This window comes from Pan troglodytes, chromosome 18, assembly GCF_028858775.2.
Source record: "Pan troglodytes isolate AG18354 chromosome 18, NHGRI_mPanTro3-v2.0_pri, whole genome shotgun sequence".
Taxonomy (NCBI): domain Eukaryota; kingdom Metazoa; phylum Chordata; class Mammalia; order Primates; family Hominidae; genus Pan; species Pan troglodytes.
Window position 1 is genome coordinate 72,779,369 of NC_072416.2, and position 24,508 is coordinate 72,803,876.

The 24,508-nt window shown below is 45.9% G+C and overlaps 1 protein-coding gene across 4 annotated transcripts in view; it reads right to left on the minus strand.

Moving 5' to 3' along the window:
- MLKL (mixed lineage kinase domain like pseudokinase) overlaps positions 1-24,508 on the minus strand; it is a 29,965-nt gene continuing 5,457 nt past the window's right edge. For 2 of the 4 annotated variants that reach the window (XM_016930165.4, XM_054669576.2), the window contains 10 exons: positions 23,499-23,960; positions 20,567-20,641; positions 19,504-19,690; positions 13,634-13,731; positions 10,797-10,932; positions 7,042-7,123; positions 3,766-3,917; positions 3,508-3,557; positions 3,113-3,253; positions 1-678 (listed from right to left, as the gene is read on the minus strand). In XM_016930165.4, coding sequence (XP_016785654.1) covers positions 644-678; positions 3,113-3,253; positions 3,508-3,557; positions 3,766-3,917; positions 7,042-7,123; positions 10,797-10,932; positions 13,634-13,731; positions 19,504-19,690; positions 20,567-20,641; positions 23,499-23,958 — 1,416 coding nt within the window. In that variant the 5' untranslated portion in view covers positions 23,959-23,960 and the 3' untranslated portion in view covers positions 1-643. The remainder of the gene's footprint in view (positions 679-3,112; positions 3,254-3,507; positions 3,558-3,765; positions 3,918-7,041; positions 7,124-10,796; positions 10,933-13,633; positions 13,732-19,503; positions 19,691-20,566; positions 20,642-23,498; positions 23,961-24,508) is intronic. The other 2 variants (XR_010152454.1, XM_063797433.1) reach the window with 2 other exon arrangements.

A 24,508-nucleotide genomic window follows, 5' to 3' on the forward strand; every position in this document is an offset into this window, starting at 1 on the left:
TTAAGACAACAGTAATTTATTTAGCTCCTGATTGTGTGAATGGGCAATTTGGGCTGGGCTCTGCTTGAGTGGTTCTTCTGGTCTTGATTGGCCTCATTCATGTGTTAGCTGCCATGTTGGTTGGTCTAGTATGACTTCAGCTAGGAAAGCATGTTTCTGCTTCATGTGGTCTCTCATTCTCCAGCATGCTCACTCAACATGTTCATGGCTGGGTAAGGTTCCAACAGACATTTATAAGGCCTCTTGAAACCTAGGCTTGGAACCGGCACACAGTCACTTCTTCCACATTCTATTGATCAAATCAAGTCACAGTGCCAGCCTAGATTCAAATGGTGGGGGAAAAGACTTCATTTATGGAAGGGAGGAGCTGCAAATTTCATTGCCAAGAGGTGCGGATACCCAGAAAGATACATTTGGCAAACCATCTATCAAAGTTACTGTCAGAGGTATGTTTTTGGAAATATCATTTGGAGTGGGATGTGTCCTGTATGACTGGAATCATTTTCTATTTCTAACAGAGAAGTGTGCCCACTCCTTGCACCCATAGATAAGCCAATGCCGAAGGATATGAGAGAGAGAGATGTCCAGTTTGTGCCTCTCCCAGCTTCTTGTCCAGAGACTCCTTGGTTTAGATTTTGATACACTACTTAGAAAAGGTGGAGAGTTTCTTTAAGATTTCTGTGGATGAATGAACAGAAAATTAGACCAGGGTAGGCAGCTGAGAGCCAAGTTAGAAACACAAAGACATTTCCACATTGCACAGTCATTTAGAAACTGCATTCCCCCTGGTCTGGCTGGTGCCTAAACCACCATCAGCACTCACACATCTGGGATATAAAGTTCTCTTACTTGATCAACTTTTAAAACACAAACACCTCACAGGAGGGGGTAAACTCACATCTTAGTATGAATTACTCTCTGGTGTTAGATTCCTTAATACTAGGAGGACCCTAGGTTGTAAGGGACCTTGGTAGAAGAAGAAAGAAGACAGAGGAGAGAGTGTAGTGGAGGACAGCATTATATAAATCACTGTTGGCTTCTCATCCACCCCAAAGACCAATTTTTCAGAACGCATCATTAAGTCTGCACTTCTGCTCTGTGGTGGTGGAGAGAAAGTTTCAGACAGAAACTATGCCGTGACTTTGATTTTTCATTCTGAAAGGTAGGGATGTGGATGAAGGGAGAGGAGAGATGACAGATGAGACCCTCTCAGGTAGTGTGAGAGGTTTTCCCAACAGACCATCTGTGAGAAGGCCTTGAAGAACAGTCCTCATGCTCGAGACTTCTGTAAGCAGACAGAACATCCTTGGAAGCTGCCTCAAAAGTCTGGACTCATGGCTCTTTAGTTCCTTTTTCTTTTCTTTCTTTCTCTTTTGAGACAGAGTCTTGCTCTATCACCCAGGCTGGAGTACAGTGGCGCGATCTTGGCTCACTGCAACCTTTGCCTCTGGGGTTCAAGCAATTCTCCTGCCTCAGCTTCCTGAGTAGTTGGGATTACCGGTGTGTGCCACTATGCCCAGCTATTTTTTGTATTTTTAGTAGAGATAGGGTTTCACCATGTTGGCCAGGCTGGTGTTGAACTCCTGACCACAAGTGATCTGCTTGCCTCAGCCTCCCAAAGTGCTGAGATTACAGGTGTGAGCCACTGCACCCGGCCCCTTCTCTCTTTTGTCTGGGCTTTGTGGAAAGTCTGGGAGATTTAGGTCTAGGGTAGGAGAGAGAGATGCTTCCAGGGAGGGAGACAGTGTAAGGAAGCTATGGAGAAGCAGCTGATGACATGGTGAGATAAAAGTCTGCATCGAGGAGATAATCCCAAGGATGCTGAAAAAAGAAAGGAAGGCAGACAAGGAGGGAGGAAAAAAGGAGAAAGATAGGCAAAAATAAAGCAAGAGAGAGGAAAAAGAAGAGAGATAGAAAGACAAAAAGGCAACAAGATAATGCTGCTGTGGTGGTGCCTGTTGTCTCAGCTACTCTAGAGACTAAGGCAGGAGGATCACTTGAGCCCAGGAGTTTGAGGCTATAGAGTGCCATGATCCCACCTGTCAATAGCCACTGCACTCTGGCCTGGGCAACAAACATAATGAGACCTCTTCTCTAAAAAAAAAAAAAAAAAAAAAAAAAAAGATAAATAGACAGATATAGACAAAAATAAAGGAAGAAAATAGGCAGGAAGAAAGTAATCTGCCTTTCCAACCCACTTTGGATAAAACAATGCCCTTTGGAAGCCCTTACACTATTGACATTGGGGCTGCCAGAGAGTTATTTGTGTGGTGGGCTGTCCTATGCATTGCAGGATGTTGAATAGCATTCTTTTTTTTTTTTTTGAGACGGAGTCTTGCCCTGTTGTCCAAGCTGGAGCGCAGTGGCGTGATCCTGACTCTGCAACCTCTGCCTCCTGGGTTCAAGTGATTCTCTTGCCTCAGCCTCCTGAGTAGCTGGGACTACAGGCATGCGCCAATATACTTGGCTAATTTTTGTATTTTTAATAGAGACGAGGTTTCATCATGCTGGCCAGGGTGGTCTCAAACTCCTGACATCAGGCGATCCATTCACCTTGGCCTCGCAAAATGTTGGGATTATAGGCATGAGCCACCGCGCCTGGCCAACATTTTTTTTTTTTTTTGAGACAGAGTCTTGTTTTGTCACCCAGGTTGGAGTGCAGTGGTACAGTGGCGTGATCTTGGCTCACTGCAACCTCCCAGTTTCAAGAGATTCTCGTGTCTCAGCCTCCTGAGTAGCTGGGATTACAGGCATGTACCACCATGGCTAGCTAATTTTAGTAGAGATGAGGTTTCACCATGTTGGCCAGGCTGGTCTCAAACTCCTGACCTCAAGTGATCGGCCCACCTCAGCCTCCCAAAGGGCTAGAATTACAGGCATGAGCAACCGCGCCCAGCCATCATCCTTGGCCTTTATTCACTAGATGACAGTAGCGCACCCCATCCTACCTCCCTGGCCTTATGACAAACAACATTTCAGACATCACTAAATGTTCCCTGGATAAAACCACCCCTCGTTGTAAACTACTGCCTTGGAGCTGGTGAAAAGGAAATCTTTCACAAGTGTGAAATAATGATGGGGCTCATGCTCTTTACAGCAGAAAGAACCCTACCATCCACGGAGGGCCGCAAAGAGGGATCATGGGCCCGGCACTGATCAATGATCTCCCGCAGCTCTGAAGGGCAGTCTTCACCCAGCGGCTCCTGCTCCCGCTCCACAGACACCAGCTTGCGGATCTCCTCAGAATTACAGCCTGGAAATGATAGCATGAGAGCCTCAAAAAATTGCTCCAGTACTCGTACATCTCTCTGGATGCTGATGGCTGGCATCAGAACTAGGGACTCTGAGTATGGAAACAACAAGAGCTTCCAACGATTCCACTGACCGGCCCAGGCAGTTCCGACATTAAACAACAAATCGCCAGGGGCAGCACTGATGGGGAATTTCTGGTCTACTGGAAGGGGACCCAACCCCACCACTGGCTGAGCCAGTCTTCACATTCTTCACCTTGAAACGGGATATCTCCAGTGGCGATTTCCCAGAGGACGATTCCAAAGCTAAAAGAAAACCAAGAAACTGAACAACCATAACTAGTCTCCCCTTTCCCCTGTCCCTCTAGCCGCTGCCAGAAAACTCAGTGAATTTTTTGATTACTACCCAATTTCATTCAACAGAGTTGAGTTTAGGTGGTCCTTGGAGGAGTTTGATTTGGGTTTTCCTATTATGCACATCTGAGTTAGAATCTGTACCAGAACATGAGTGTACCTGTATATTTCAGACTTTACATCATATAGATAAAATACGTCTTCCAGTTCCTGAGGTGAGAGATATGCTGTAGATTTGACTTTGTCTGTCTTTTCTCTCGTAGTTCCCAAACTCATGGAAGTCTGTGTTTCCCTCAACTCAAATCCTGCAAGCTAGATAGAGAGGCAACTTAGAAAGAAACAAGCAAGACCTTGGGTAGAGGAGTAAAGGGCAGGGATTGTTGCTTCACACAATTGCCAGGGAATTGTCTTTTACCTTAGGGATTTATTTCCTGTCGTGACTTCTGTCTGTGTGGCTACTTTATTGGTTAACATTATGGGTTCAACTTATCACAGTGCAGTGACCAAGAGAAACACAAAGAGATTTCTTCTCTATAAAATGGGGTGATGACAGGGGGGATTACTTGAGATAATGGTTATAAAGCACTGGTAAGACCTGCTAAGTTGTAGTTGTTGCCAGTATGACTATGTTAAAATGTAGGGGTTTCTCAGTTGAGGACTGAACTCCACTCAGTGAGAGCGGAGAGGGGTCATAGAGCCACTGCCTGGCTCGCCTTTTCCCAGAGAAGCAGATGGAAAAATGGCATGGGGGCATCCCCTCTGTGCTATCTGACTTTATGGGGGGTCAGCCTGATCCTTTGGCTTTGGCATGACGAGTGTGAGTCATCCCCCCAGGCCTGCGTGGTCACCTGGTGTTCTTAAAGAAACTGTAGCACAATCATGACAGCATATGTTCTTGTCCCATGCACACCTGCCATTGACGCCATTGGTGTGCTGAAGGCTGCCAGCCCCAAACTCAGCCAGGTACCCAAATCTAGGGGCAATGTGAGAAAAGGGATAAGGCACTTAGATGGCTCATCCCCCTTTCATTCATTCCTTCATTCATTTGCTCACACGTTTCCTGAGCACTGACATTCTCTTACATCTAGCGCCGTATGGGATACCAGGGATGAAAGGTGGAATAGCGCATCTTATAGTCAGGCTGCATGAAGAGCGTGAGAGTAGTAGAAACAGTGTTTTGGGAGTACTTATATCACCATCGCAGAGGGGGAAAGGCATCTGAAAGGCAAAAAAGGCCTGTCTGCTATTATTTGAGGGCTGTCTCTGACACTCGTAGGCCTGGAAGAAAGAAAACCGTCTATGGATGACAAAGAAAACTGCTAAAATTCTTTTAGCATTTGGGAATTGTGGACACTGAGTTCACAAAATCTTTTCCTCTTCTGTATGAAAATCTGACTTCCAGTGAACTTCTTAGCTCTGTTCCCCTGGAAATCTGATACAGGTAGACTGTCACCTATGGCTCTTAGGAACATCGCTGATGATAAAAATAAAAATGACTGCTGATTGTTAGATTGCTTCTGGGCAGGATCAAGGGGGTAAGAGGACTACACAGTAAACAGCTGATGGGAATGCTTTGTAGCAAATTTTTCTTATTTATTTATTTATTTATTGAGACGGAGTCTCACTCTGTCACCCAGGTTGGAGAGCAGTGGTGCAATCTCGGCTCACTGCAAGTTCTGCCTCCTGGGTTCATGCCATTCTCCTGCCTCAGCCTCCCGAGTAGCTGGGACTACAGGCGCCTGCCACCACGCCTGGCCAATTTTTTGTATTTTTTAGTAGAGACAGGGTTTCACTGTGTTAGCCAGGATGGTCTCGATCTCCTGACCTCGTGATCCACCTGCCTTGGCCTCCCAAAGTGCTGGGATTACAGGTGTGAGCCACCGCGCCCAGCCTCTTTTTTATTTTTTGAGACAGGGTCTCATTCTGTTGCCCAGGCTAGGGTACAGTGGCGTTAACATAGCTCCCTGCAGCCTTGACGTCCTGGGCTCTAGGCATCCTCCTCCTGCCTCACTCTCCTGAGTAGCTGGAATTACAGGTGTGCACCACCATGACTAGCTGATTTTTAAATTTTTTGAAGAGGGGGAGGTCTCACTGTGTTGCCAAGGCTGGTCTTGAACTCTTGGGCTCAAAGTGATCCTCCTGCCTTCCCTTCCAAAGTGTGGGGATTACAGGCATAAGCCACCATGCCCGGCCATGTGGCAGCTCTTTTCTTTTCTTTTTTCTTTTTTTTTGGAGATGGAGTTTTGCTGTTGTTGCCCGGGCTGGAGTACAACCACGCGATCTCGGCTCACTGCAAACCTCTGCCTCCCGGGTTCAAGTGATTCTCCTGCCTCAGCCTCCTTAGGAGCTGGGACTAGAGGTGTGCGCCACCACACCTGGCTAAGTTTTTGTATTTTTAGTAGAGACGGTGTTTCACTATGTTGGCCAGGCTAGTCTTGAACTCCTGACCTCAGGTGATCCACCCGCCTTAGCCTCCCTAAGTGTTGGGATTACAGGCGTGAGCCACCATACCCAGATGTGGCAGCTCTTAAAACAGCAACTGACATGTCACTTGCAGAAACACTGGAAGGCATGCCTGCAGAGTTGTTACCAGAGATGCTGACTCCTGCAGGTCATGGGCTTCTAAGCCTGGATGACCCACACCCACCTAACGGGAGCCTCTTTCTCCAGCACCTGTGGCTCTGACAAAGAGAGTATCTCCTGGATGACTGCGAGGACTCACCCTGGAGGGAAAGGTTTGGCGCTGCTGACATCCTTCTAAGTAACTGAATGACAAGTGTGGCCTAGACCTGTCCTGTGAGTCTGAGTCCTTAAACCTAACAAGATCCCCCATTGTACGTTGTAGGGACATAGAAGTGGTGTCCAGGCATCTAAGGGGAAATGACTTGTAGCCCATCCCTGCTAAATGGGCAGTGAGGGAAGGCAGTCATCAGAACAGGCGGCATAGATGGAGACTGTTGTGTGGTGGGCACACAGAAAGTTGAAGTTAGTTCTGAAACTAAAAAACTAAAATTGAACTCAGTTCTAAAACCAAGGCAAGGCCGGGCATGGTGGCTCATGCCTGTAATCCCAGCACTTTGGGAGGCCCAGGTGGGCGGATCACTTGAGGCCAGGAGTTCAAAACCAGCTGGCCAACATGGTGAAACCCTGTCTCTACTAAAAATGCAAAAATTAGTCAGGAGTGGTGGTGCATGGCTGTAATCCCAGCTACTTGGGAGGCTGAGGCAGGAGAATCGCTTGAACCTGGGAAGCAGAGGTCGCAGCGGGGCGATCTCGCTCACTGCCCTCCAGCCTGGGTGACAGAAAGAGACTCTGTCTCTAAATAAATAAATAAATAAACTAAGACAAGAATCAAGCCTTTCTGAGACACTCGTGCCCCTCTCCTAGCACCAGTGATGCAGGTTTGACCCAAAGCGCCCCCGCAAGGCACACTCACCTTCACTTGGTAGCCTTGAGTTACCAGGAAGTTTGAGCTTCTGATTTTTCCGTGGAGTTCAGGTGCTTCTGAATGGTGTAGCCTGACACGGCCAAAGGTGGGGAGCATTAGTGACCTTTGCCCAAACTTTCTTTGGGGGACTGACAATCATAACTGGGCTGATGAGGCTGGACAGTACCATGGGTGCCTCTCCACAGATACACAGGAAAAACTGGGATGCAGAGGCAAGGTTTGAGAATCGCAAGCCGTGAGTATAGAGCAGAGATGAGATTCATAGCACAAGGGGGCATGACAGCCCTTATGAAGTGCATGCAATCGGGCATCAGGGGTGCCTTTAGGTAGAGAAGGACAACGTTGCCTCTGTGTTGCTTTGCCTGGGAAGTGCTGGGCAGATCCGAGAGCTCAGAGGCATGGCTGGGTGGCTGGACCTTGCTGGGACCCTTCAGGTCAAAGCAGAATGTGAAGCTGGGGTCCCGCTGACTTCCAGACAAGGGCTTTGGTTTCACAAAGCCCCTGCGTCCCAGGTTGGGTTGTGGTCATGGTGTCTGCCTGAGCTCAGATTCTCCCAGAAGCAGATCATGAGCCATGATTTGGGTACGAGGGATTTGTATCAAGAAGGTGCTCCCTTGACCAGGCATGGTGGCTTGCGCTTATAATCCCCACACTTTGGGAGACCAAGGTGGGTGGATCACTTGAGGTCAGGAGTTTGAGACCAGCTTGGCCAACATGGTGAAACATCGTCTCTACTATTAATAAAAATACAAAAAAATAGCTGGGCGTGGTGGCATGTGCCTGTAATTCCAGCTATTCGGGATGCTAAAGCATGAGAATCACTTGCACCCAGGAGGTGGAGTTTGCAGTGAGCCGAGATCACGCCACTACACTCCAGGCTGGGCAGCAAAATGAGGCTCTGTCTCAAAAAAAAAAAAAACTCCAAAAGTCCCCCAAACAAACAAAAAGAAGGTGCTCCCAGGAGAAACGGTTGAGGGAGTACAGGAAGTAGGATGGCGAAGGAGAAGAAATCAAGCAAGAGGTTGATTTCAGGTGAAATCCCAGGCTCAGGTGGTCTCGCGGAGACCTGTGGGCACAATTACGCCTCAGAGTGTGTCCCACAGGAGGCAAAGGAACTGGACTTTTATACTTACACCAGTCAGTGGTTATGGACCGTGTTGGGGAGGGCAGGGACAGATGGATATAAAACTCTTGGGCACTTTCAGCTGTCTATAAGGGTGAAAGGGCTTCAGTGCCCACAGGCAATCCTCTGAAGATTGCAGCTGTGAACTTTTAGCAGCAAAGCATGCCAAGAGGGGGATGGGTAAATAGAGCTGGTAAAAAGGATCAGAGGTCATTTGGAGGGGATATTAACAGTGTCCCCTACAACATCCAAAAATACTTCTCCTTAAACTCACTAGTTTAGGGAGTTGAGAAGAAACAAACTTAACTTCAAATTAATAGCTAAGACAGTGTTTCCAAAAGTGTGGGATAAGGTGGTATGCAAGATTATATAAAGGGAAAATTACTCTCCTTTCAGTTTGCTCCAGGCTTTCTGATTACATCAAGAAGAAAGTCTGGGTTTGGTATTTTTTTTTGTTTGTTTTTTTGTTTTTGTTTTTTGTTTTTTGTTTTTTTATGAGACGGAGTCTCGTTCTGTCGCCCAGGCTGGAGTGCAGTGGCACGATCTCGGCTCACTGCAACCTCTGCCTCCCAGGTTCAAGCGATTCTCCTGCCTCAGCCTTACGAGTAGCTGGGACTATAGGTGCGTGCCACCACGCCCAGCTAATTTTTGTATTTTTAGGAGAGACGAGGTTTCACCGTGTTGGGCAGGATGCTCTTGATCTCTTTACCTTGTGATCTGTCCGCCTCAGCCTCCCAAAGTGCTGGGATTATAGACGTGAGCTACTGCGCCCAGCCTTGGTGTTGGGTATCCTTAACTCTGCCAATATCTCCAATATCTCCATTGTACAAAGAGAATGTGGGTTGGATCACAGAGCTTCTGGCAGGCAGCCTCATCCAGCCAGAATTTAATTACATTGTTTTGGTTTCATTTGTGGTTACCTATTTTTGGCAAGTGACACTGGTTTTCAATTTATGGTAGTAAGAGAAAGTGTCCTTTTTAAAAGCTTTATTTCAATTATTATTATTATTTTTTGAGATGGAGTCTTGCTTTGTCGCCCAGCCTGGAGTGCAGTGGTACGATATCAGTTCACTGAAACCTCCGCCTCCTGGGTTCAAGTGATTCTTGTCCCTCAAGCCTCCTGAGTAGCTGAGATTACAGGCCTGTGGCACCATGCTGGGCTAATTTCTGTATTTTTAGTAAAAACAGGGTTTCGCCACGTTGGCCAGGCTAGTCTCCAACTCCTGACCTCAAGTGATCCACCTGCCTTGGCCTCTCAAAGTGCTGGGATTATGGGCGTGAGCCACCGGGCCGGGCCTTTATTCCGATTTTTAAAAAGTGAGTCAATGTAATGAAAAATGTTAAGTAAATAACACTGGTAGTAGTATAGTTAAAACCCTGCAGATGGTTTGTGAGTGACTAACCTTCGGGTACCCTTGGGACTAAGAATCCATAGATTCTGCAGGTGAGAATAGGTAGAGTTGCCAAATAAAACACAAGACATGGCCAGGCGCGGTGGCTCACACCTGTAATCCCAGCACTTTGGGAGGCCGAGACAGGTGGATCACGAGGTCAGGAGATCGATACCATCCTGGCTAACATGGTGAAACCCCGTCTCTAATAAAAATACAAAAAAATTAGCCAGGCGTAGTGGCAGGTGCCTGTAGTCCCAGCTACTCGGGAGGCTAAGGCAGGAGAATGGCGTGAACCTGGGAGGCAGAGGTTGCAGTGAGCCGAGATCGTGCCACTGCACTCCAGCCTGGGCAACAGAGGGAGACTCCATCTCAAGAAGAAAAAAAAAGAAAAGAAAAAAACACAAGACACTCCATTAAATTTGATTTTCTGATAAGCAATGAATATATAGATTCACATACACACATATATACGTACAAGCATGCCCACAAATTGTATAGGACATAGTTGTACTAAAAATAAATGTTTATCCAAAATTTGAGACTGGGTGCAGTGACTCATGCCTGTAATCCCAGCACTTTGGAAAGCTGAGGCAGGAGGATTGCTTGAGCCCAGTAGTTCGAGACCAGCCTAGGCAGCATGGCAAAACCTTGTCTCTACAAAAAATATATTTAAAAAAAAAATTGGCTGAGTGTAGTGGTGTGCGCCTGTAGTCCCAGCTTCTCAGGAGGCTAAGGTAGGAGAATCCCTTGAGCTCGGGAGGTTAAGTGATCTGTGATCATATCAGTGCACTCCAGTCTGGGCAAGAGAGTGAGACTCTGTCTCAAAACATAAAATGAAATTTGATATTTTTGATATTTAGTATAAGTATATACCATGCAATGTTTAGGATGCACTTATACTAAAAAATGATTCATTACTTTCCTAACGTTCAAATTTAACTGGATATGTTCATTTTTATGCTAAATCTGTCCACTCCAAAATTAGGGCTCATCCAACTCTATAAGTGCAGTGTGGACATCAATTTCAACCGTCAGTTCCGGGAGCTGGTGTTCCCTGGGTTAAGCCTCTTTCCTCCCTCCTATCTGTAATCAGAGTAAATAGTAAAACAGTGTATGGGAGGGAGACTGTCTGGGGCGTCTGGCCTGTTCTCTCACCATCTCTGGGAGTATCAGGAGTGTGGACAGACCCATCTAACCCTTAGTGGCGCCTTTTCACCCTGTCTTACCGGTACAGGCCTCGGGCTGCCCCCAGGACTAGGACCATGCGCTTGCCAAGTGTGAGGTCTTTTTCCCTATCCAACAGCTCCCTCAGGGTCCCGAGTTCACAGTACTCCATGACAACGGAGAATTGAGGCGGAGTCACTGGTGGAAAGGAGCAGACACTATGAGGACCCGCCCTACTTGAAGCTTCCCACGTCTGCAGCCCACCTCTCCCAGCCTCGGTACAGATACAGACTTGGCTCTGCTGAGTCCCATTTCTCCCCCAATTCTCAGCCCACAGTTTTGGTCCCCGGCCTCCTTGAACGGACCAAATATGCCCAGAATTCCCATCCTCTTCTCCATAATACTTGGCTTGTCGTAATTCTACCTTAAAAAAAAAATTGACTGGGTGCGTTGGCTCACGCCTGTAATCCCAGCACTTTGGGAGACCAATGTGGGTGGATCACAAGGTCAGGAGTTTGAGATCAGCCTGGCCTACACGGTGAAACCCTGTCTCTACTAAAAATACAAAAATTAGCTCGGTGTGGTGGCAGGTGCGTGTAATCCCATCTACTTGGGAGGCTGAGGCAGGAGAATCGCTTGAAGCTGCGTGGCAGAGATTGCACCACTGCACTCCAGCCTGGGCAACAGAGTGACACTCTGTCTCAAAAAAAAAAAAAAAAAGTTCTGCCAGGTGTGGTGACTCACGCCTGTAATCCTGGCTCTTTGGGAGGCTGAGGCTGGTGGATCACTTGAGGCCAGGAGTTCGAGACCAGCCTGGCCAACATGATGAAACCTCGTCTCTATGAAAAATGCAAAAATTAGCCAGGTGTGGTGGGACATGCCTGTAGTCCCAGCTACTAGGGAGGCTGAGGCAGGAGAATTGCTTGAACCTCGGAGGTGGAAGCTGCAGTAAGCAGATTGTACCACCGCACTTCAGCCTGAGCGACAGAATGAGACTCTGTCTCAAAAAAAAAAAAAAAAAAAATTCTTTTTCTTTTTCTTTTTTAACTTCTATCTCCCTTTCTTGGTATAATTCAAAATTTTCTTGAGCAGTTATTTGGGGAATGTCTTCCTCACTCAACTGGAATCCCAAGAAGGCAGGAAATGTGTCTGTCTTGTTCACATGGGTGCTCACAAGGAGCTTCGTACATCTGTGTGGGAGGAATGAGTAGGGCACACATGGCAGGGGCGGGTGAGGACTCAGACAAGAAGTCGACTTCCCCATTCATGGGCCTGAGCTGCAAAAATGACATGTGACTGAGCCAGGCACCTCAGCGGTCCCCAAGGAGAATAAACGTTGCTGAACATTTGTCTTTATTTTTTATTTTTTAATTTTTTTGAGACAGAGTCTAGCTCTGTCACCCAGGCTGGAGTGCAGTGGCATGATATTGACTCACTGCAACCTCCGCCTCCCGGGTTCACGCAATTCTCCTGCCTCAGCCTCCCAAGTAGCTGGGACTACAGGCACCCACCACCACGCCCAGTTAATTTTTATATTTTTAGTAGAGACAGGGTTTTATCATGTTGGCCAGGCTGGTCTCAAACTCCTGACCTCAGGTGATCCACCTACCTTGGCCTCCCAAAGTGCTGGGATTACAGATGTGAGCCACCGTGCCTGGCCTACGTTTCCCTTTAGATTGGGATTCCACACTCTGAAATCAAGTTGGCCTGAGGCTGTGGAGCAACTTCCAAAGGGGATAAGACAGGAGTTGCTCTGTCCAATCTCTACGCAAGACGGCAGCAAAACATGACCAGCAGGAGGGGTCATTCCATGAGAGAAAATGCAGTCACATTGGGAAAAAAAGAAGAAAAAAAAAAAAAAGAGCCTGTCACATAAGGCTCTTGGTAGAGGGGTAAGGTAATGGTTTTTTTGTTTGTTTGTTTGTTTGAGACAGAGTCTCACTCTGTCACCCAGGCTGGAGTGCAGTGGCATGATCTCGGCTCACTGCAAACTCCGCCTCCCAGGTTCAAGCAATTCTCCTGCCTCAGCCTCCCGAGTAGCTGGGACTAGAGGCATGTGCCACCACATCCGGCTAATTTTTTGTATTTTTAGTAGAGACGGGGTTTCATCATGTTGGCCAGGATGGTCTCAAGCTCCTGACCTTGTGATCCACCCACCTCAGCCTCCCTAAGTGCTGCTGAGCCACAGCGCCTGGCCAGGTAAGTTAATTTTGCTTTTAGATTTGATCTATACTAATGCTGACCAAGGGTGTTTTCCTTCTTTGGGTCAGACAGCTTTATAATTTATTTTTATTTTTGAGACGGAGTCTTGCTCTGTTGCCCAGGCTGGAGTGCAATGGTGCACCCTCAGCTCACTGCAACCTCCGCTTCCCAGGTTCAAGCAATTCTCCCACCTCAGCCTCCCGAGTAGCTGGGACTACAGATGCCTGCCACCAGACCCAGCTAATTTTTGTATTTTAGTACAGATGGGGTTTCACCATGTTGGCTAGGCTGGTCTTGAACTCCTGACCTCAAGTGACCTGCCTGTCTCGGCTTACCAAAGTGCTGGGATTACAGGTGTGAGCCACTGCACCTGGCAGGTTTATAATGTTTTAGAGCAACAAGATACACCCCTCTTCCAGGCTGGCATCTAAACATGCACCCCCTTATTTCCCAGTGGGCTGAAAGGAGAAGATGTGGCCGTGTTAGTGCAAACCACCCCTCAGCCTTCAGCCCTGCCCTCCTGAAAGAAGATGAGAACATGCATCTTGGGATGAAAAAAAAAAATTAACATTGATAATAATCACACTTTGTAGATTCCACCCTTTTTGGTGTTCTTTAAAAAAATGCAACACATTAAAACACAGGAGGTATGTTCTAGGCCATCCAAAGCTTGACCAATCCCAGAAGCATTCCTTACCTGTTTCATCAATGCAAATCCCAAATATACGCAGGATGTTGGGAGATTCGAATTTCTTCATGGTTTTGATCTCATTATTGAAAGTCTGCCTCACTATTCTATAAGGATTAAAGAGAGAAATCAGGATTTCAGAACTGGAAGTTTCCTTAGAGAACATTCAGTGTGGTGACCCTCCGTGTATGTGGGGGCGGGGGTATCAGCATCTGGGGTGAGAACTGGTGCCAGGATGAACTCAGCTACTGATAACAACATGTGGAACCCCTCAGGTGCCTGTGGCAGCACAATTATCCCTCGGGGTCTGTGAGATATTAATGGGACTTGCTAATATCTTTTCAGTAGTTCAAATAGTCTGATAGAATTGTATTTTTATGACCTACAGGGCTTTACTAGGCAAACTAAAAAGTCAAGTATTTGTTACTGTTTTTAGGCTGTAACCTGTTGTTTAGCATATACTCTGACAGATTGTGGTTTGTGTCTTTTTTTTTTTTTTTTTGGAGACAGGGTCTTGCTTTGTCGCCCAGGCTGGAGTGCAGTGGTGCGATCTTGGCTCACTGCAGCCTCCACCTCCCAGGTTGAAGCAATTCTCATGCCTCAGCCACTGAGTAGCTGGAACTACAGGTGCGTGCCACCATGCTTGGCTAATTTTTGTATTTTTTTTTGTAGATACATGATTTCACCATGTTGGCCAGGCTGGTGTCAAACTCCTGGCCTCAAGTGATTTGCCCGCCTACGCCTCCCAAAGTGCTGGGATTTCAGGTGTGAGTCACCGTGCCCAGCCCATGGTGTGTGTCTTTGATGAATAAAAATAATGATATTAGGCTGGGCATGGTGGCTCACGCCTGTAATCTCAGCACTTTGGGAGGCCGAGGCAGGTGGATCACAAGGTCAGGAGTTCGAGACCATCCTGCCGAACATGGTGAAACCCCGTCTCTATTAAAAATAAAAAAAAATTAGCTGGGTGTGGTGGCGGGCGCCTGTAGTCCCAGCTACTCGGGAGGCTGAGGCAGGAGAACGGCGTGAACCCAGGAGGTGGAGCTTGCAGTGAGCCGAGATCGCACCATTGCACTCCAGCCTGGGTGACAGAACGAGACTACGTCTCCACACACACACACACAAAAGATATTTATTAAGTGAAATCTTATAACCAAAATTCCTTCCAAAACGTGGGCCTTAAAAAATGTGGGCAGGTAAATTATTAAAGAGGATCACTGGAACCACCAACTCAATCCAATCTGTTCATTCACTCTGAGTCTTAGACTCAAAGGGTAAAGGAGGCTTGTCCAAGGTCTGTCAGAGAATCAGGGCAGGTTCAGAGCCTATAAAAATCAATTGTATTTCTATCTGCTAGCAATTAACAATCAAAATATTAAATTAAAAATTTTCATTTCCAATAGCATAAAGAGAATAAAATACTTAGGAATAAATTTACAAAAGAAGTGCAAGTCTCACCCTGAAAATTTTGTACCTAAATTGTTGAAAGAATGTTGTTTTGTTTTGTTTGTTTGTTTGTTTTTTGAGATGGAGTCTCACTTTTGTCGCCCAGGCTGACTGCAATGGCATGATCTCGGCTCACTGCAACCTCCACCTCCTGGGTTCAAGCAATTCTCCTGCCTCAGCCTCCCGAATAGCTGGGATTACAGGCGCCTGCTACCATGCCTGGCTAATTTTTGTATTTATACTAGAGGCGGGGTTTCACCATGTTGGCCAGACTAGTCTCGAACTCCTGACCTCAGGTGATCCTCCTGCCTCAGCCTCCCAAAGTGCTGGGATTATAGGCATAAGTCACTGCACCCAGCAAGAAATTTTAAAAGATCTAAATAAATGGAAACGCGTCCCATGTTCTTGAATAGGAAGACTTTATACCATTAAGATGGTAACATTTTCCAAATTGACCTACAGGTTCAATGCAATCCTTACCCGATTTGTAGTTGGCTTAAAAAAAAAAAGCAAAAACAAAAACTGAAATTGACAAGATATTCCTAAAATTTGTGTGGAAATGAAAGGAATTCAGGATAGCCAAGACAGTCTTGCAAAAGAAGAACAAAGCTGGAAGACTGATACTTCTCAATTTCAAAACTTATCACAAGGTTACAGTAATGAAGACAGCATAGTGCTATCATAAGACTAGACAAACAGATCAATGGAATAGAATTGGGAGTCCGGAAATAAACTCATACATATAAAGCCAGTTGATTTTTCACAGTTTTGTTTTTGTTTTTTTTTTTTTTTTGGAACTTGCTCTGTCACCCAGGCTGGAGTGCAGCGATGCAATTTCTGCTCACTGCAATACCGGCCTTCTGGGTTCAAGAGATTCTACTGCCTCAGCCTCCCAAGTAGCTGGGAGTACAGGTGCCTGCCACCACGCCTGGCTATTTTTTTTTTTTTTTTTTTTTTTGCGATGGAGTCTTGCTCTGTCACGCAGGCTGGAGTGCAGTGGCGTGATCTCAGGTCACTGCAAGCTCTGCCTCTCAGGTTCACACCATTCTCCTGCCTCACCCTCCCGAGTAGCTGGGACTACAGGTGCCCGCCACCACGCCTGGCTAATTTTTTGTATTTTTAGTAGAGACGGGTTTCACCATATTAGCCAGGATGGTCTTGATCTCCTGACCTGGTGATCTGCCCGTCCTGGCCTCCCAAAGTGCTAGGATTACAGTCGTGAGCCACTGCGCCCAGCCAATGCCCGGCTAATTTTTGTATTTTTAGTGGAGATGGCGTTTCGCCATGTTGGCTAGGCTGATCTCGAACTCCTGACCTCAAGTAATCTGCCTGCCTCGGCCTCCCAAAGTGCTAGGATTACAGATGTGAGCTGCAGTGCCAGGCCAGCACAGTCTTTTAAACAAATGGTTCTGGGACATGTGAATATCAACATGCAGAAAAATGAAGTTGAATGACTACCTTATACAATACACCAAAATTAACTCTAACCTCGGAAACCTAAATATAAGAGCCAAAAACTATAAACTCTTAGAAGAAAACACAGGAGGGCCAGGTGCAGTGGCTCAAGCCTGTAATCCCAGCAGTTTGGGAGGCCAAGGTGGGTGGATTGCTTGAGGTTAGGAGTTTCAGACCAGCCTGGCCAACATGGTGAAACCCTGTCACCACTAAAAATACAAAAATTAGCTGGGCCTGGTGGTGCATGCCTGTAGTTCCAGCTACTCGGGAGGCTGAGGCATGAGAATTGCTTGAACCTAGGAGGTGGAGGTTGCAGTGACTGATATCACACCACTACACTCCAGCCTGGGTGACAGAGCAAGACTCCATCTCAAACAGAACAAAACAAAAAACCCCCCAAAACCTGTACATGAATGTACACAGAAACATTATTCATAATAATCAAAAAGTGGAAAAAACACAAGGTCCTTCAACTAATTAATGGATAAATAGGATGTCCATACAACAGACTATCATTCAGCCATAAAAAGGAATGAAGAAATGATACTTGCTATAATATAGATGAACCTTGAAAATATCATGCTAAGTGAAAGAAGCCAGACTCAACAGGCCACATATTGTATTATTCCATTTACATTAAAGATTCAGAAAAGGCAAATCTATAGAGACAGAAGGTAGGACTGTTGCCTGGGGCTCAGGATGGTGGTGATGGGGGTGAATGAGGAATGACTGCTAGTGGGTATAGGGTTTCTCGTTTCTCCTTCCTTCCTTCCTTCCTTCCTTCCTTCCTTCCTTCCTTCCTTCCTTCCTTCCTTTTTTCTTTTTTTTTTTTCTTTTTTCTTTTGTTGGAGTCTTGCTCTGTCACCCAGGCTGGAGTGCAGTGGCACGATCTCAGCTCACTGCAACCTTGGCCTCCAAGGTTCAAGTGATTCTCCTGCCTCAGCCTCCCAAGTAGCTGGGATTATAGGCTCACGCCACCATGCCCAGCTAATTTTTGTATTTTTTAGTAGAGACGGGGTTTCACCATGTTGGCCAGGCTGGTCTTGAACTCCTGACCTCAGGTGATCTGCCCTCCTTGGCCTCCCAAAGTGCTGGGATTACAGGTGTGAGCCACTGCACCTGGCCTGTAAATATATTTAAAGCCATTAAATTGCACGTTTTAAATAGGTAAATCTTATGGTATGTAAAATATATCTCAATAAAACTGTTAAAAATACAGTCTCAGTGAACATCTTGATGTGTATTTTGAGGAGTGTGATAAAACTTTCTTTGATATTTATTCAGCTAAGTCAACCTGAAAAAAAAGAATCAAGAGGAGGAAGTTCTTTACCAGATATTGAAATTTACTGCAAAGTCATATGAAAAAAACAGTAACAGTGTGTTACTGGTACAAAAACAGACAAATTGATCAGTGGGAAAGATTAAAGAGATCAGAGTCAGATCTATGTCTATATAAAAACTTAATATACAATAAATATGGTACCACAAATCAACAGGGAAAAGACAGATGACTTAATAGATGGTACAGAGAAAACTGACTTACTATGTGGCTAAAAATAAAAGTTGACCCTACATAATGTCACATACAAAGGTGGATTCTAGTAGGATTAAAACCTAAATATAAAAAATAAAACTGGAAAGTTAAGAGAGGAAAATATAGAATGCCTTTAAGATCTAGAGGTGGAGCAGGACACCTCCAGAGCACAAATAAAAAGCTTGCAATGTCTAAAGCTGACAAGTGCTTTATTTCCACAATATACAAAGATTTACAGACAAGACAAAAGCAGCAACCGTGATGGAGAAAAGGGCAGAGGATATGAACAGGCAATTTATGGAAGAGAAAACCCAAATAACTAAAACATGTAAATAAGGGCTTGAATTCATTAGTAAAAACAGAAATGCAAGTTCAAATAACTACAAGATATTGATCACTTTATAACTATAAAGATGAAAGTAATCAGAAAGCTGGATAACACTAAGGGTTGGTGAGGTTGCTTGTGGGAGTGTAGGCATAGACACTCTGTTCTGAAGGTTGCCTGGTAGTACTTAGTCACTTAATATACACATATCCTATGGCCCATCATTTTCTCTCCTGGTGCTATATCCCGAAGAATTCTCATACAGGTCCCTAAAGGGAAACTAAGTATGGCATCTTTTTGGTGGGGAAAAGTTGGAAGCTGACTAGGTTCCATCACTGGAAAAAAAAAGAGACAAAATATATGGCTCACGCCTGTTATCCCAACACTTTGGAAGGCTGAGGCAGAAGGCGCTTGAGTCCAGGAGTTCCAGACAAGCCTGGGCAGCACAGTGGGACCCTGTCTCTACAAAAAATTTAAATATTAGACAAGAATGGTGGTGCACACCTGCAGTCCCAGCTACTTGGGAGGCTGAGGTGTGAGGATTGCTGGAGCCCAGGAGGTTAAGGCTGCAATGAGCTATGATCTCACCACTGCACTCCAGCCTGGACAACAGAGTGAGACCTTGTCTCAAAAAAAAAAAAAAAAAAAAATTGGCAAAATGTGGATCTTCACCATGGATGGCAGACAGAAATTAAGGAGTCCAGATATGGAACATGTTTCATGATGTTGAGTGAAAAAAGTGAGGAAAGGAGGCAACAGACACGTAACTCCACCAGTTGTGAACATGAAAAATGTATGCATACATTTTACAAGAACGCATACAAACAAAACACACTAGAATTACTGTCTGTGGAGGGGATGAGCAACTGGGAAACAGGGTTGGAAGGGAAAGTTGTTTTTTTTTTTTTAAATATATATGTGAACAAAGGAGAGAAGACCTAGAACTGAGGTGGAAAGATGTATTTAAGTCAAGACTCTGCTCCTTAACAGTGGAGAGCACATAATTTAACCCTTTAGGGCCCAGGCTTCCTCATCTAAAAATGGAGACGATATCCCTCTCTCCTTGGAGAGTTAGAGTAAGTATTGGTACACACGGGAGAACCACACAAAACAACTTACGCAATGCTGCCAGCCTGGAGTTTTTTGAATACTTTTATGGCCACTGGAGCTCTGTGGTATTCTCCTTTATAAAGTGTGCTGACTTCATTTTCCCTTAGCAGAATCCACGGGGATCCTGAAAGCTGCTCCTTCTTGATCTCCTTGATTTGCTCTTGCGGGATCTCCTGCATGCATTTTGGTGGTAAATCTGACCTCACCCCCGAGAGGAAAGAAGACAAAAGAGTCAATGAGCAGAGGAAGGGGTCCTAAGGGAGGTGGCATATTTGTGATGTGTGAGTGGGAAGCTCTACAACATGAACCAGAGCTGGTGGTGGCTGGGGCTTCTGATGGACTCAGCCCAAGGGAGCGGCTCCCGTGCCTCTGAGTGACCAGTAGAGACACAGCTGGACAGTTAACAGAATGTGTCATCCACTTCCTTTCCCTCCTCTTCAAATCCCCTGTCCCTCCAGCCTTAACCCTCATCCAGACTCATCTCTCTCATCCTGGAAGGATGTCTATTTCTGTTACCCAGAGCTTGGCACTTGAGCATCTGGCATCTGGCGTAGTCATTTCAGATCTAGTAGTTAGGGACATAGTTCAAGCTCAGTAACCTTGCTGTTGTGTGTTCACTGTCTGTCTTTCCTCTTTCCTCCTCCACCCCGTGAGCTCCTGGAAGGCAGTGTCCTTCTCTGCATCTTAGTTACCTCTTTGCATGGCCTCTGGCATAAACCAGATACTCACAGTTTTGTTGAATGAATGAATGAGTGGGCATTTTAAATTTGATTTGAATTTCTTCTTGGAAATTCAGCAACTGAACTGAAGCTTTGATTCTATTCATAGAGGTTTTTAAGTACTTTGACAGCTGCTAGAAGGTATCTTACTGGTCAAGAAGCTCTCTCCACATGTTATTCCATGGACAGAAGCCTGGGCTACCCATGAATGGATCCCCAAACCTGTGGGCTGCTTCCAGCCATCCAGCACAGAAAATGGACAAATGCAGGGGTAGAGGGAGGCTGGGGTCCCAGTAAACTGATGACTTCTAGTTTGGGGGCCATCAGAAACAGCAGGGCACATGATAACTTACACTGCCTCAAAGTTTCCTTGATTTCTTTCATGTTGATTTCTAATCGTCTCAATGAAGCTTCTATTTTTTCATTATCTGCAGGAAAAAAGGGCAGTATATGCTCAAAACAGATATTAAAATCACATGCCAATCAAAACTAAAATGCTAATTAAAACTGTTGAGATATCATTTTTTACCTATCATATTCATTATGGTAGGGATTAATACTGATCACCATTATTCAGATTTCTACTTCTGAGCACATAGGAAATGCATTAAAGCATGGCTGGGTAACTTGTTTTGGCTAAGAAATGAAGAAAAGAGATGTCTGTCACTTCCCAGAGGGAGCATTTAACTGACTCTGCATAAGGTTCCAACCTGGCTGCTTTGGAAGTGAGGAAAGTTTGCGTCAACGCAGAAGTGCTATACTATTGAAAGTATCCTGGAAGGAGGACATTCACCTTGGAGAGTCCCCTGGACTTTGCCTGAATGAGAAATAAACTTGTTTCTTTAGAACACTGAGTTGTTGTTTTTTAAACCACAGCATAATCAAATCAATCCTGATTTATATACTCAGAAACATGTTTGAAAATTTATAACACACTATTTACATTGGTCAGCCATCCCTGTCTGCCCAGGACTGAGGAGTTCTGGGGACATGAAACCCTGACTACTAAAAGTGGGAAAGTCTCTTATGGGAAAAGTATAGAGAAGCAGATAACTCATGCATAGTTGGTAGAAGTAATATCTGTGCAACTTCTATCAAAATTTGAAATGCCTACAGTCTTTGACCAAGTGATTTTACCTAGCAATTCCACTTCTGGGAATTTCTCATAAAGATATCTTGAAATAGGCCAGGCGTGGTGGCTCATGCCTGTAATCCTAGCACTTTGGGAGGCCGAGTCAGGCAGATCACTTGAGGTCAGGAGTTTGAGACCAGCCTGGCCAAACTGGTCAGTAGAGATAGTGAAACCCCGTCTCTACTAAAAATACAAAAATTAGCCGGGTGTGGTGGCACATGCCTGTAATCCCAACTACTCGGGTGACTGAGGCACAAGAATCCCTTGAACCCAGGAAGCAGAGGTTGCAGTGAGCCAAGATCGTGTCACTGCACTCCAGCAACACTCTGTCTCAAAAAAAAAAAAAAAAGAAAGAAAGAAAGAAAAGAAAAAAAAAGTTCTGGTGATGAATGGTGGCAATGGTTTCAGAACCATGTGAATATACTTGATGCCACTGAACTGGCATCTAAAAATGGTTGAAATGGTAAATTTTTTTTTTTTTTTTTGAGACGAAATCTCGCTGTCGCCCAGGCTGGAGTGCAGTGGAGCGATCTCAGCTCACTGCAGGCTCCGCCCCGCGGGGTTCACGCCATTCCCCCGCCACAGCCTCCCGAGTAGCTGGGACTACAGGCGCCCACCACCTCGCCCGTCTAATTTTTCGTATTTTCAGTAGAGACGGGGTTTCACCGTGTTAGCCAGGATGGTCTCAATCTCCTGACCTCATGATCCGCCCGCTTCGGCCTCCCAAAGTGCTGAGATTACAGGCGTGAGCCACCCCGCCTGGCCGAAATGGTAAATTTTATGTTATGTATATTTTATCACAAAAAATGGGAAAAAATGATGGGTGTATGTATTGGGTTGTTTTTGAATTTGTGTGCTGCTAGTATGATCATAAAACAAAACAAAACAGTAGGGTAGATGCCAAGTAAGAAAACAAGCTATATAATTCAATGGATATTTACATGGGAGGATATTTAAGATTATTTAATGAGAAAAGAAGAAATAGAACAATGTGCTTGGCATGATGCTGACTGTGTGACAACAACAATAAAATATATATACTTAAATCTCCAGAAAGGTATTCAAGAAACTGGTAGATTGTGTGATTGTATCTCAGATTTTGATAAAGGTTGCACAAATATCCTACCGACAATGGATGAGATTATCATTTTGTCTATATGGTTTCCATCAGACTTCCCCAGTTTTAGTACTGAAGGTCTCATGTCCTCAGAAAGGGAAACAGGGGCCCCTGAGGTCAAGGAGGGAGATTTACTTCTCACGCCGGCCCCCCTCCATCCTTTATTTTTGGAGACAGGATCTCGCTCTGTCGCCCAGGCTGCAGTGCAGTGGAGAAATCGTGGCTCACTGCAGCCTCGACCTCCTAGGTGCCTGTAATCCCAGCACTTTGGGAGGCTGAGGCAAGAGGATCACTTGAGGCCAGGAGTTCTACACCAGCCTGGGCAACATAGTGAGACTCTCTAACTACAAAAAATAAAATAAAAATTAGCTGGGCATGGTGGCGTGCACACCTATAGTACCAGCCACTCGGGAGGCTGAGGTGGGAGGATCACTTGAACCTGAGGCTGCAGTGAGCTATGATTGTGCCGCCGTCCTCCAGCCCGTGCAACAGAGACCCTGTCTCAAAAAATGAAACAAAACAAAACAAAACTCCTCCTCAACGCTGGCTTGCCCAAATTTCACCAGCCCCCACCATATATCTGGGCCAAAGAATGTTAGGAGTTTTGTTTGTTTGTTTGTTTGTTTTCTGAGGCAGAGTCTCGCTCTGTCGCCCAGGCTGGAGTGCAGTGGCGCGATCTCAGCTCACTGCAAGCTCCGCCTCCTGGGTTCACGCTGTTCTCCTGCCTCAGCCTCCCGAGTAGCTGGGACTACAGGCGCCCGCCACCATGCCCGGCTAATTTTTTGTATTTTTAGTAGAGACAGGGTTTCACCGTGTTAGCCAGGATGGTCTCAGTCTCCTGACCTAGTGATCAGCCCGCCTCGGCCTCCCAAAGTGCTGGGATTACGGGCGAGAGCCATCGCGCCCAGCTAGGAGTTTTGAGGTACAAGTATATTACAACTGCTCAAACTTCATCATTGCTGCTCCTTTGGTAAATTAAAGTGAGACTAAAATGCATTCAACTGCACTCCCACTCCCCACCAAAGACCCAACTTGCCTCTTCTTAGCATCTGGAAGGCTCGCCTGTCTTCGTCTGCATCCTGCTGATCTTCCTGTGCCCAGGACGCTCCTTGGCTTATGGGTGAAACAGGCATGCGTTGCTCAACCTGAAGTAACAGCGAGAGCTCCTTCCAGACATCACTCAGCTTCCTGTTCACGTCCTTGAAGAGTATTTTGTCCTGGCTTGCTGTTAGAAACCTGCAGATATTGGATCTATTGCTGAACTTTTCTATCTCCCCATTAGCCTCCTCCAGGGCAGCCTTGAAGCGGTTCATGGCTGTGGTTAACTTCTCAGAGGGCACGCTCCTCTTTCCTTGGTCCTGGAGCATCTCCAGAGGCTTGATCAGGCCGAGGACGCGGTGGCCCAGGCGCCGGCACTGTTTCTTGCAGTATTTCATCTCTTCACACCGTTTGTGGATGACCTGGCCAAGGGTGATAATATGCTTCAAATTTTCCATGCCTGGAAGAAATGAATGGAATTTGGTGAAATCCCCAAATCTCCTGCATATTCACTACTTGGCTAAGAAAGAATCAAAGGGGTCTGTGACTTAAATGCCTGAGGAGGTCTCCCCAGCATTTTCATGCAAGATAGAGATGGTTTGCTACCCACCAAAATCTGTTCTGCCCTTGCACAATAATAGAGTTGTAGCTGGCAAGAGCTGGTCCAGCCGGAACTACATCTCCCAGCCTTCCTTGCAACTTGATGTGGCCATGTGACTAGTTCTCACCAATGGGGTGTAAGTGCATGTGACCTGCTCTACTTCGGACTGGGGCAGCTGTGCCGCCTCCTCACACTCTCCCTTGGCTGGCTGGATGCGTGGGGTGAAGCGGCCCTGGGGTGGTGGAGCCCCAAGAAGAGTCCTGAGTCCCTGGATAATCACTTGGAGGAGAGCTGCCCACAGACCAGGAACGTCTGTCATGGACTGTTAAGTGATCACGGAATAAACTTGTATTGCATGTAAACCGTTAATATTTTCAGGTTGATATGTTTATATCAGTTTCGTCTAT